Source organism: Heloderma suspectum, chromosome 6, assembly GCF_057233095.1.
Source record: "Heloderma suspectum isolate Gila_16-S chromosome 6, 16-S_ref, whole genome shotgun sequence".
In the NCBI taxonomy this organism is placed as follows: domain Eukaryota; kingdom Metazoa; phylum Chordata; class Lepidosauria; order Squamata; family Helodermatidae; genus Heloderma; species Heloderma suspectum.
The window spans coordinates 8,940,364-8,954,533 of NC_139463.1; the positions used below are offsets into that span (position 1 = coordinate 8,940,364).

General features: G+C 44.9%; 1 protein-coding gene across 1 annotated transcript in view; it reads left to right on the forward strand.

The window, feature by feature from the left end:
- Positions 1–1,236: 1,236 nt before the first annotated feature.
- Positions 1,237–14,170, forward strand: part of ARHGEF12 (Rho guanine nucleotide exchange factor 12) — a gene marked incomplete at its 5' end in the record, with an annotated part of 107,647 nt that continues 94,713 nt past the window's right edge. The window contains one exon of the mRNA XM_084803584.1: positions 1,237–1,922. Coding sequence (XP_084659710.1) covers positions 1,237–1,922 — 686 coding nt within the window. The remainder of the gene's footprint in view (positions 1,923–14,170) is intronic.

Genomic DNA, 14,170 nt, shown 5'->3' on the forward strand with positions numbered 1-14,170 from the left:
TGAAAGCATTTGCAGAGAAATAACAAAGAGCATGCCTCTGAGCATATGCAGAGAGTGCTTTTCCTTTAAACAGTGGATACCCAGAAGGAAATTTCATTTGCTGGAATGGGAAAGGGGGAGGAGAGAGAGCTTCCAGTTAGCACCCTTGTCTCCCCTTGTGTATAATTACTGTCCATTTCTATCTCTAAAAGGTAAAGGTGTCCCTAACCAGTCGTGTCCGACTCTAGGGTGCAGTGCTCATCCCCGTTTCTAAGCCGAGGAGCCAGCGGTCCGAAGACGCTTCCGTGGTCATGTGGCCGGCATGACTGAACACCAAGGTGCACGGAACGCCGTTACCTTTCCCGCCGAGGCGGTACCTATTTATCTACTTGCAATTTCTTGCTTTCGAACTGCTAGGTTGGCAGGAGCTGGGACTGAAGGCGGGAGCTCACTCCATCACGCAGCACTCAGGTCTCCAACTGCTGACCTGCCGACCTTCCAGTCTGCAGTTCAGCGTCTTAACCACTACGCCACCGCAGCCCCTTTTCTATCTCCACCCCACACCCCCAAAATCCGAACAAATTTTGGAGGGCAGGAGAGCCATTAAAAGTAGTGGGAGAATGCGCTGCGGTCCTGTTTCTGCAGTTTTAATGTTTCCCTTATTTATTTAGGGCACAATCCCATGCATACTGGCTGGGGAACGCTGGGAGCTGTAGGACTTTTTCCCCCATCTAAACATGCATAGGAGCGCACCCCTCTTTACTTAGGCTGCAATCCTATGCATGTTTAGGCAGAGAAAACTCCTACAACTCCCAGCATTCCCCAGTCAGCATGGGTGCAATCCTACGCGTGTCTGGACAGAAGAAAAAAAAAAGAAAAAAGTCCTACAACTCCCTGAATGAATTCTGGGAGTTGCAGGGCTTTTTTTCTGCCCACACAGGCGCACGATTGCGCCCTTATTCCCTCATAACACGGCCTCAATAACATCCTTGCGCTTGCTTTCGGAGCCCTAACCCGGCGCCACCCCACCCCGACCAGAAACGCCCCCGCTGCCTCCGACGCCCCGTCCTAAAAGGCACTCCTTTCTCTCCTCCCTCCCATTTTCCCTACGGCGGAGGCGGCGCTGCAGACGGCGCTGCGCGTCTCGGCGGAGGGATCCCCCTCCGAGGAGGAGAGGGGGAATGGAGGGTGACGCGAATTCCTGAAGTAAAGAAAAAACACACACAGACACCCGGGGGGGGGGGGGGCGGATGAGGAGGGAGGAGAGGCTCCCCGGGAAAAAAAGTCCCGGAGCCGCCGGAAGTGGCCGAACTCAGCCGAGCCGAGCCGAGCCGAGCCCGGGCCTGCCCGAGGGGAGCCGGCGGGGACCGTTGGCCTGAGGAGAATCTCGCGGTCGAGGGCGCTCGTCGGCGGGCGGGGAGCGGCGGCGCGGCGGCGCGGCGGCAGCAGGAGAAGCGGCCCCGCGGCAGCGCGTCTTCTCCGCCTCACGTGCGGCGGCGGCGGCGGGAAGGAGCCTCGCGGGACGCTCGCCGCCTCGTCCTCGCTCGCGTGCCTGCTGGGCGGCGGCGGCGGCTCGCGGCGCTCCCCTCAGGCGGGCCGGCCGCGGGGGCCCCGGCGGGGGAGGCGGCGCGCTCCCGAGGCGCCGCCCCCGCTCCTGCTCCCGCGGGACGGACGGCCCCCGCCGGCCTCGGCGCTGCCGGGACTCCGTGCGTGCGTGCCGGGGAGGACGACGCCCGCCGGGGCCTAGAGCGAGCGAGAGAAAGAGGGAGAGGGGGGCGCATCCGGGGCTCGGGAGGGCCCCGCGCGGCTGCCAGCTCCTCTCCGTGTTGGCCCCGCGCCGCGAGAACGCGGCCGGGGGAGCGAGCGGCGCGGATCCTGCCCTGGCGGGGCGCTCCGGGGCGTGACGCCGCAGCGGGCCGCCTCGGCCCCGAACCGAGTTGGGGGTTTGTGTTCGTTTTTTCTTCTCCCGAGGGAAAAAGGTGGCGTGTGCTCTGCCCTGCTGTTCTGCTCCTGCCCTGAAAAAAGGCGGTCCTTGCTTCCCTAGAGCGAGTTGGGGAGACTCTTGCCCCCTCCCCCCGCAAAAGCCGGGGGAGCGAAGGCTTTTTGCTTCTCCGCCCCTCCTGAAGGCGCAAGGTGCGTTTTCCCCAGACTGAGAAGCTGCTCAGGAGGGGACCCCCCATCCCACCTTCTTGACAGAGAGAGAGAGAGAGAGTTCTGCTATAGTCTAATAAGGCTGTAGGAAATAGGCCTGCACCCCCTTAAAAAGTGGGGGTGGGTGGGAATCGAGCTCAGGGAGAAAGCAATGCCCCGCGTAAACCCGTCGAAGGTTTTCTGCCACCTTGAATGGGAGGTTGTTCTTACAGCCTAGCAAGTGGTGGGGCCTTGAAAGGCATCCCTCAAGGGTGGGGAGTTGACTCCAAAGAGTTTTGGAGTGGCCTGTCCTGTCATCCCATGGGGTAGTAAGGGTAGGAGGAGGCCAGCAGCCCTCTTCCCCCCCCAGGTCTCTTTTTCTGTGGATGAGAATTGTTACCCTCTTCTTGGTTTGGAGTATCTTAACGACTTGAGAAGACTTCTGGAGCTGTAATAACTGGACCAAGGTTTGGAAATAGCCTGAAGCAGATGTGTCTGTGTCTGACAGTTGCCATCTTGACCAAGCCGCCTCATAAACTGAGATGTGTGTATCTTCAGAATTGAGGCAGCAGCAGGATTGTCAAAGGATTGAATCATGAATCTGAAGACCTTTTTTCTTGGAGGATTTTGGCCAGAAAGGGCTCTTTGTGGGTTTTCCTGAGCGTGCTCTGATATGGATCTTTTAGACGTTCGTGAAGAACGGCATTGCTGACGTTTTTAACTGAATCTGTTTGCACCTCTTTTTGGAGTAAAGCTGGATCCTGAACTTCAGTGTGTGTGTATGGGAAATTGACAGTAACATACTTGAAATAACTAGTATGATGCAGATTGGCTAAAAAGTCGTCTCCTTGCCAAGGGCTCCAATGAGTGGCACACAGCCCACAATCACGGACAGGTCAGTATGAAGAGAGTTTCTGTGCATCCTCCGCCTCAGTTTGACTGCTTGGAATTTGGTTGGATTTAAGTTTTAATCTTGGGATAGTGTGAAAGGTGCAAAGGTTGACAGCTCTGAGTAAATGAGGTTGGAATGTACTTTTGGAATTGGCAAGCCCACGTTTGGTCTGCTGATGATCGAACCATCTGGGTTAGGTTTGGAAAATGCTTTAGCCTAATATGGTTTTCAAGGCCTGGTCCAGATGTGCATTCTGGCATTCTCTTAGGGTGATAGGAGTTCCTGTTGGAAGTATGTCTTAACTTTGGCAAAGGTTTGGGCTTTGTAGAAGACTTCTGCATCTTAGGGTGCAAACATTTGGGGGTAAAGATAATCTGGGATGAAGTTGGAAAGCACGTCTAATAAGACAGCCTATTTCCCAGATGGCACAGTGCTATTCTTCAATCTCAGAATGTCTCAGTTTCTGGCACTCATGGTATTTACAGTATTGTAATGGGTAGGCTTATATTTGGTTTTTAAGAACTGGGTGATGAAGTGACTTGTCTGTGTAGCAGAGGAGAGATCTGTTGTGGTTACATGCTCATATTGTTTTCTCTCCCCTTTTTTGGATCCCATTACACTGCTACCCCACCTTATTTCCTTCCAGCAACTGGTGACTTAGTGATACTAGCTGTCCCAGAACCTAGGAGATGTTCTCTTCTTTTGCAGGGGTGGGCAATCTGTGCCCCTGCAGATGTTGCTGGTCTGCAGCACCCATAGCCCTTGATGACTGGCCATGCTGGCTGGGGCTGATGGGAGTTGGAGACCAAAACATCTGCAGGACCAAAGATTGCGCACTCCTGATCTACAGGGTGGGGTTGTCCTAGTTGGTTGGGACTTGTAATATGTTGGGTTTAGATAACAGACGATGTAGTGTTTTTATTTTTAAAGTCTGCTTCTTTTCCATTTGGTGGTAAATTTAAAAAAAAAAGCTCAGGAGCCATAATACCTTCATATTTTGAAGATTGCATACATCACCATAAAGAGAATGATGGAAGAAAATTGCATTAGGCAGCTACCTTTTCTCTGGCAAATATCTGTTACTCTTTCTAATAGGAATAATGGTAGTTTGCATTTCATCACCCAAGAACTTAGGTGTGACAAGAAATAAAGCAAAGTTTGGTTAATGTATTTGGCCTTGTGATCACTGCAACAGTCCAGAAGACTTTATTTTGCAGATGAGTCATTGAGTCATCAGAAGCATATATCCCAGCTCTCTTGGTTGTTTGAGAGATAATTTTCTGGATTCCAGAGTTGGCTACAAAGCAGGTTAAATGGAGTACTTATTTACCCTTCTAAAATGCTGAGCTTGGTTTTTTAAAGCCTCAGCTTAAATGAGAGGTGGACATACTATCTTTTATTTATTATAATTGGATTTTAAATATTGAGAGTTCTGAATGCATTTGCCAGTCTCTCAGAAAAATAGTATGAAATAATGTTTTGTTTTCTTCTTCTACAGAGCATGTGACTCAAGCTCTGATTTAGTTTTCTACATAATCACTTTTTTGGGGTGGAGATTCTAACATTGAAGTGTATATGTTTGTTTCAGTAGCTCAGTGGAAGAACTGCTAGGCCATTTGTTTATTTCATGTTATAAAATTAGATTCAGATAGATTCAGATAGCTACCTAATTTTTTTTTTAAAGGCAACAGGATAGCAGTGATAGTAGAGTTGGCTGGTTGCTGAAACAGGGTATACTCTCAGCAGTCGTATTAACAACTAGTCTTCTTGATTATTTTTATTCTTCTAACGGAATGTTCTAAAATTTCTCATAATCATGGCGAAACCTTGCTTTCTGTCTATAGCCCAGGGGTGGTAAGAACAGTGAATAGTATGATGGGAAGTGTATCCTTTCCATGACACTGAGCTTGACCTCTGCTCTAGAGTAATGTTTTCTGTAATGGTGGTAGCGCAGGGGTAGGCATTTTGGCCCATGGGCACATTTGGCAATTTGATAAATTGTTGTGGGCACCACCACAAAATGGCTGCCAAGGGAGACAGCTAGTCACAAATTATTAGTTAACTATTTCAAATGACTGTGTACAAGGTGGAGGCCTGGTGGACATCAAGAAAGGAGTAGGGAGGAACATTGGTGCTTGTGGACACCATATTGCCTACCCTATACTAGGGTAATTGTTTCTATGCCCCCTCCTTCCTAAGCTTTGACTCTGTGAACATAGCACTATAAGTCAGCCTTCCCCAACCTGATGCCTTCCAGATGTGTTGGACTACAACTCCCATAATCTCCAGCCAGCATGGCCATTGGTGGCAGTTTATTTTTATTTCAGAAAATTTCTATACCACTTTTCATTTAAAAACAACAGCAACCCAAAATTGTTCACAAGATAAGAACATGATAAAATATTGTAAAACCAATAACTAAAACAATAAAACAATAAAATATCTCATTAAAATAATCAGAGGTATCTGGCAATGCAAATGGTCAGGGAAAAGGTGTCTTAAGTTGTTGGCAGAAACACTCCACACTAAGAACCCACTGGATCTCAATGCGGAGATCTTTAAATCAGTGGGGGAAATGTAATGCAACACATCTGGAGGGCATCAAGCTTCTATACCTGGTGGTGTTTTCCTAGCAGTTTCCTTTATCCAAGAACCAAGCAGATATATAATAACTTTATGAATGTCCTAGGCTTAATTTGTTTCGGTAGGAGGTGAGTAAAGGATTTTCTTCTTGGTTGGAAAAAACCCTTATGTTCTGTCCTTCCTATACGTCAGTTTCAAGCATGGTGCTTTGCAGTATTATTGATTTGCAAAGTATACAAGTCTGGCTGGCTTCAATATGTCACTGACTTTGATAGTTCTTCTAGCATGGACTGATTTCTTACCAGTGTTCTATGATGTTCTAAATAGTGATGTGCAGTATTCACTACGTGATAGAGGTGTACAAAATTATGCATGATGTGGAGAAAGTGAATAAGGAGAGAGCCCCCCCCCCTCAGAATACTAGAATGGAATGGGGTCATCCCATGAAGCAGATTGGTGGGAGATTCAAGACAGATAGAATGAAGTACCTCTTAACACACAGTGCAGAGTTAAACTATGGAATTTGCTATGACAAGATGTAGTGATTGCCACCAATTTGGATGACATTAAAATGGGATTAGACGAATTCATGGAGGATGAGGCTATCAATTGGCTACTAGTCATGATGGCTATATCTGTCTCCAGTATTGGAGACATTATGTCTCTGTTTTCTAGCTTCTGGGGAACATGAGTGGGATGGTGCTATTGCACTCATGTCGTACTTGTGGGTTTCCTGCAGGCAGTTTAGCCACTGTGTGAACAGAATGCTGGACAAGATGGACCCTGGTCTGATCCAGCATGGCTCTTTTTATTTTCTTAAATAGTGATGAACTTTAGGTCCCTCTGCAATTTCTTTGTGTAGTGCAAGTTTCTTCATTCTATATTGAAACAAGCTGGACATGACTTTGTCGTCTGCTTTATTTAAATACAGAGGTTTTCCTTAAAGGACAAGTTGCAAATTCAAGTGGCTACTCTTTGGCAAGAACTGAAATTCTTCTGCTTGTTGCTTTTCTGAATGACCTTATTTGTAGTAGTGATTTTGTATTAAAATAACCACCCTCCCTATAAACCAGTCTTTTCCAACCTAGAGCCCTCCAGATGTGTTGGATTACAACTTCCATAAACCCCAGCCAGCATGGTCAATCACCATGCTGGAGGGGGTAATGGGTGTTGTAGTCCAACACATCTGGAGGGCACTAGGTTTGGGAAGGCTTCTGTACTCTTAAGATCCTCCATTGACCTTGTTCAGTGGTCAGACTGGGGACAAGGGGCAGAGCTTTTTCAGAAGTAGTGTGTTCTTTTTGGAACTCTATCCCTAGAACTAGCTTTATCATTACCTTCTGGAAAGTGGTTAAGACCTCTTCTTTCAGCAACATCCTGGAGGATAAAGTACATGTTACTAAGTCAACCTGTGAATTACAATCCACACTTTTTTTTAATTCTATAGCTTCAGCTATTCTATTGTGATTAACTGTGTTCTTGTTGATGATTATACATGTTGAGGGGTTGTTTTTTTTGATATGTGACAGGATGTAAATTAAAAAAAAAACGGTTCTTAAGCTACCTGACAGTAGGGGGCTAAGTTAAAAATAGGGAGTCCCCTTTCATTCTGTAATTAAGACATTTGTAGTTAGGGTTTGAACTGCTCAGAGTGCTTTTCAGAATTGGATTGCATCAACTTCTAATTGAGGATGGATATAAGCAGAATATTATCTCTGTTTTGTTTATCTTTCTAGTATGTTCCTCTACTATCATTAATGTGAAGTGAGCTTAACTGCCCCTTTATGTCTTTAGGGAGGCTATTCTACAGTTTATATTTTTCATTGTCTTTTAGGAGACAATCCTATGCATGTTTAGATAGAAAAAAGTCCTACAACTACCAGCATTCGTCAGCCAGTATGGCTGGCTAGGGAATGCTGGGAGTTGTAGGACTTTTTTTCTGTCTAAACATGCATAGGATTGCATTCTTAATCATATTGCCCTTTGAGCCATACTAAATACATTTCCTCTACCCTATTTCTCAAGGGTATGAGATTTGTCTCTCTATTAGCTTCTCTGTAATCTGTACTTACTCATCTTACTCCTTTTTAACCTTTCCCCTTCTTTCTTAGCTTTGAAAAGTTGTCTTACACTGCAGTCCTTTGTGCACTTACCTTGAAGTAACTCCCATTAAATTCACTGGGGCTTACTTCTAAGTAGTCATGTCTAGAATTGCACTGTTAATGACTTCTGCGTACATACTTGACTTCTGCTGAGTTGACAGGATGACTTAACATCTAGATTTTCATGACCATGGTCTTGGCAACTAAATAACTGATAGAGAAAAGAGTACTTCTGAAAGCAGGAAAGCTGGCTTTGGATATCCCCTGTCTTGCCATTTGTGGCAGGCAACATTTGGAAGAGCTGAGCAAGGTAAAGGTTGAGCCAGGGAAGTCAGAAATATTTAAAATGATCATGGATCTGGTATATTGTGTTGCAGTAGCCTAGAAACATCTGAAAGTGCCCACTTCTTTATTGCGATCTAGGTAGTTGTACTTTTCATGCAATTTTGCTAGTCATTGTGCATATTTTTGTGGCTTTGTAAAAATACTTTAAAGAATAATGCAGAGAATCCTGGAGCAAGTTAGTGTGTACCTTTTTAGGAATTGATATATCCAGTTTCAGCATTTTCTGTCAAATTAATTTGTCGTATCAAATAAATTCTTATAGTGCCCCGAACTTGCTACCATGACCATGAAATAGGGGTACAGGAGGATTTATGCAATTACTTCCAAGGAACATCTTCATTTCTGCTTTCCCCCATCACTAGATGCTACATAGACTGAAGTTGTACTGCTATACACAGTCACCTGTGAGTAAATCCCATTGAACTCAATGAGGCTTACTTCTGAGTAGACATATATGAGATTGCATTGTAATTGGCTTAGATGCACTTCCTTGATCTTTTGAGTCTGTGCCCACATAGCAATTGTGACATCTCAGTTGGTGGAAAGTACAGATGCTGCTGAAAGGTGCAGTATAAATCAAATCAGTTCTAAATAAATAAATGCACCCATTTTATTTAAGATGCTTATATTCCATTTTTTAGGTGAACCTCACAAAGTGGTTTACTTAAAATATTACAACAATAAGTTTCAATAACAAATATATAACAAAACAGCAAAGACAAACTACAAGGAAAAAAACCCTTTTGAAAGATAAATCTGTCCTCCCTTAAGGGCAAGATGATGCTTACATAGCCATGTGTAGCAGTTGGGAGAGGCCACTTCAGCTGGAATACTGGGAACTACATAATGGGCAGCTTACTTGTCTGCTGTGTCTTCTCTTTCTCTTCCCCTCAAGGCAAGATGGTTAAGTAGCCCTGTGGTGGCAACTGGGGCCACCTTAGCTAGTGTGCAATGATAATTCAGGTTGTGCTAGTACCACCTGGTTCTTTTCTGAGAAGAAGGAACAAGCTATGTCTTCTTTTTTAAAAGCTTTCCCCAAACTGGTGCTCTCCAGATGGTTTGAATTACAACTCCCTGACCATTGCTCATGCTGGCTGGGGCTGGTGGGAATTGAAGTTCAAAACATCTGGAGGGCACCAGGTTGGAGAAGGTTGTTCTAGAACAGTATTACGTTGCTCCTTAAGCATCCCAGCCTAATGTGTGAAGCATTCCGCTGGGTGTTTAATCCACTGGCAGGGAGAGGTTTCAGGCCTGGCATTTCAAGTGGCAAGCTTGTATCCCTTCCCAGGCAAAGCTTCTGTTCTGCCATTGCATAAGACATTATCAAAAATGAGCCCCTCTTTAATGTGGGGCTTGCTTTCCTGCAACACAGCCTAGAAGTGAAGCAATCAGAACTCTATCTGTGATACGTACAAACTGCACCAGCTGGTACGAGCATATTCTTAGTCTGTGCTTGTAGTAAAACTAGACCTTTTGGTCATTGCTGTTGGTTAGAATTAGACAGTTATCTCCAGGCTTTCATTCTATTCCTAGCAGATACTGAAGCTTGATTTTCTGGTTTTGAAGAAAGCTGTGGGTGCTGAGGTAATTACTTGGGTGGAGGCAGGATACTGCCAGCCAAATGTGTGTAATCTTTTCGTTGCACTGAACTTATTATAACAAATTAGTAATGCTTACAGAGAGAACTGACTGGTTCAGGACAGTAATGGATACTAAGATTTTCTATTCTATCCAGAACATCATATTTGGATAGAGCCAAAGCCAGGAAGAAACTGATTAGGGAGCCCTCATATTTCAGATTGGCTAACAGTCTGAAGAGGGGGAGGTGAGAACTTGACTATAGCTGCCAAACACTGAAGGGACATTTTTTTCCCTACCATCCCCTGTATGTGAGAGCTGCTTTATGATTTTTCAGAGTTTTGTTAAAACCTGTGGTGTTCTGGGCAGGATTCTGTTTAAGTGTTCCTATTGCCCAGAATTCCTCCATAGTCTGTACCAGTTAACTAACAACTTTGTGTAAATAGAGAAAGAAGTTGAAGCTTGACTAGGGTTGTGTTGATGCTGACAGTTTACTCTGGTTTTGATGTCGAAAATAGAACCAGAAGAGTTTTCAGCAGTGGTCATTCCTGTGTTTAAAATTCAGTTTAACTACTTTGGGAAATACCTCAGTAGCTGTGGGAGCCCTGGCTGTCCAGCACCATTATTAGTGGTGCTGGCATCTTCCTAAAGCAGGGGCAGGCAGAGTTGAGGCTTACACGATCTACTTTGTTTTTTTACTAGAATGCTGAGATCCATTCAGTGGATTAGAATTAAAGAATTCTAAGCACAAGAATTTGAGTGCCAGAAATGAATGGAGCTCACAGTTGTTCCACACACAAATCCACTCCTGATTACCCAAGCTTTCTTCATTTCAGCAGTATAATTTGGTGGGGTGGGTGGAGGGAATAATTCTGTTGCTGCTATTGTTAAATTATTGGGAGTCAGAAATCCTTGCTGATCTGGAAATCACTCGGAGATCTACCAGTAGATCCAGATCTACTTTCTGCCCACTCCTGTCCTAAATTATTGGTTGTGGTATACCACAATGAAAGTTTGGGCACTTTTTCTTCCCCTATGGTTCTATTGTTGTTGTTGTTCAGTCGTTCAGTCATGTCCGACTCTTCGTGACCCCATGGACCATAGCACGCCAGGCCTTCCTGTCCTGCGCTCTCTCCCGGAGCGTGCTCAAGTTCATATTCATTGCATCCGTGATGCTATCTAGCCATCTCATCCTCTGCCGTCCCCTTCTCCTTTTGCCTTCAGTCTTTCCCAGCATCAGGGTCTTTTCCAGGGAGTTTTCTCTTCGCATTAGGTGGCCAAAATATTGGAGCTTCAGCTTCATTATCTGTCCTTCCAATGAGCACTCAGGGTTGATTTCCTTTAGGATGGACTGATTTGACCTCCTTGCAGTCCAGGGGACTCGTAAGAGTCTTCTCCAGCACCACAGTTCGAAAGCATCAATTCTTCGACGCTCAGCCTTCCTTATAGTCCAGCTCTCACAGCCATACATTACTACTGGGAAAACCATAGCTTTGATTAGACGGACCTTTGTCGGCAAGGTGATGTCTCTGCTTCTTACTATGCTGTCTAGGTTGGCCATAGCTTTCCTCCCCAGGAGCAAGCGTCTTTTAATTTCATGGCTACAGTCACCGTCTGCGGTGATCTGGGAGCCCAAGAAAGTAAAATCTGTCACTGCTTCCATTTCTTCCCCTTCTATATGCCAGGAAGTGATAGGGCCAGATGACATGATCTTAGTTTTTTTAATGTTGAGTTTCAAACCAGCTTTTGCACTCTCCACTTTCACCCTCAACAAGAGGCTCTTGAGATCCTCTTCGCTTTCTGCCATTAGGGTGGTATCGTCTGCATATCGGAGGTTGTTGATAATTCTCCCAGCAATCTTAATTCCGACCTGTGATTCATCCAACCCGGCATTTCTCATGATGTACTCTGCATATAAGTTAAATAAGCAGGGTGACAATATGCAGCCTTGTCGTACTCCTTTCCCAATTTTGAACCAATCGGTTGTTCCATGTCTGGTTCTTACTGTTGCTTCTTGACCCTCGTACAGGTTTCTCAGGAGACAGGTAAGGTGGTCTGGTACTCCCATCACTTTCAGAATTTGCCAGAGTTTGTTGTGATCCACACAATCAAAGGCTTTAGCATAGTCAATGAAGCAGAAATAGACATTTTTCTGGAATTCTCTTGCTTTCTCCATGATGCAGCGAATGTTGGCGATTTGATCTCTAGTTCCTCTGCCTCTTCTAAACCCAGCTTGTACTTCTGGTAGTTCTCGGTTCGCATACTGCTGAAGCCTAGCTTGTAGGATTTTGAGCATCACCTTGCTGGCATGTGAAATGAGCGCAATGGTGCGGTAGTTTGAACACTCTTTGGCATTGCCCTTCTTTGGAATTGGAATGTAAACTGACCTTTTCCAGTCTTGTGGCCACTGTTGAGTGTTCCAGATTTGTTGGCATACTGAATGCAGCACTTTAAGAGCATCATCTTTGAGGATTTTAAATAGCTCGGCTGGAATATTGTCATCTCCGCTAGCTTTGTTGTTACTAATGCTTCCTAAGGCCCACTTGACTTCACTCTCGAGGATGTCCGGCTCAAGTTCAGTGACCGCACTATCATGGCTATCAGGGACATTCAGATCTTTCCTGTATAGTTCTTCTGTATATTCTTGCCACCTCTTCTTAATCTCATCTGCTTCTGTTAGGTCCCTGCCTTCTTTGTCCTTTATCATGCCCGTCTTTGCACAAAACGTTCCCTTGATATCTCCAATTTTCTTGAAGAGATCTCTAGTCTTTCCCATTCTGTTGTTTTCCTCGATTTCTTTGCATTGTTCATTTAAGAAGGCCTTCTTGTCTCTCCTTGCTATTCTCTGGAACTCTGCATTCAGTTGGGTATATCTTCCCCTTTCTCCCTTGCTTTTCGCTTCCCTTCTTTCGTGAGCTACTTGTAAAGCCTCATCAGACAGCCACTTGGCTTTCTTGCATTTCTTTTTCTTTGGGATGGATTGAGTTGCTGCCTCCTGAACAATGTTACGGACCTCCGTCCATAGTTCCTCAGGCACTCTGTCTATCAGGTCTAATCCCTGAAATCTATTCCTCACCTCCACTGTATATTCATCAGGGATATGATTTAGGTCATACCTGAACGGTTTAGTGGTTTTCCCGACGTTCTTCAATTTAAGCCAAAATTTTGCAAGAAGCAGCTCATGATCTGAGCCACAGTCAGCTCCAGGTCTTGTTTTGAATGACTGTATGGAGCTTCTCCATCTTTGGCTGCAAAGGACATAATCAATCTGATTTCGATATTGACCATCTGGTGACGTCCATGTGTAGAGTCGCCTCTTGTGCTGTTGGAAAAGAGTGTTTGCTATGATCAGCGTGTTCTCTTGGCAAAACTCTATTAGCTTTTGTCCTGCTTCATTTTGTACACCAAGGCCATGCCTGCCTGTTATCCTGGTGATTTCTTGACTTCCTACTTTAGCATTCCAATCCCCTATGATGAAGAGGACATCTTTTTTTGGTGTTAGTTCTAGAAGGTGTTGTAGGTCTTCATAGAACCGATCAACCTCAGCTTCTTCAGCCTCAGTGGTTGGGGCATAGACTTGAATTACTGTGATGTTGAATGGTTTGCCTTGGATTCGTACTGAGATCATTCTATCATTTTTAAGATTGTACCCCAGTACTGCTTTTCCCACCCTTTTGTTGACTATGAGTGCTACTCCATTTCTTCTAAGGGATTCTTGCTCACAATAGTAGATATGATGGTCACCTGAATTAAATTCACCCATGCCTGTCCATTTTAGTTCGCTGATTCCCAAGATGTCGATGTTCAATCTTGCCATCTCATGTTTGACCACCTCCAGCTTACCTTGATTCATTGATCTGACATTCCAGGTTCCATGTCCATCTGACATTCCAGGTTCTATATCACCAGGATAATGCAGTTTATCCTATTCATTGCAAAGAGCATATTTTACCAGTACTACAAGGATTCCACTGGTTACCAGTTTCTGGTGTAACTTCAACGTGCTGGTTTTAACCTTGAAAAAGCCTTGTACATTCATTCATTCATTACATTTGTATACCATCCAATAGTCAAAGCTCTTTGGGTGGTTCACAACAATGAAAACCCTAAAATACAATATGATAAAACATAACACTCTTAGCATACACAGAATTAAAAAGTCTGAAACAGCTAAAAACAATTAATAATAAATACCAGGACTCGACAAAACAATGAACATTAAAAAAGCCCCATCATATGCCGTCAGTTGCCTAGGAATAGAGGAAAGTCTTAACCTGGTGCTGAAAAGATGACAATATTGGCGCCAGGTGGACCTCACTGTGGAGAGCATTCCACAGTCAAGGGGCCAATACCAGAAAAAACCCCACTCTTGTTGCCATCCTCCAAATCTCCATCAAAGGAGGCACTCAGAGGAGGGCCTCATATGTTGATCATAGCATACAAGTAGGGTCATACTGGGAGAGGCGCTCCATTGGGTATTGTGGTCCCGAGCCATGTAAGGCTTTATAGGTCAAAACCAGCACCTTGAATTGGGCTTGGAAATGTACAGAAAGCCAGTGCA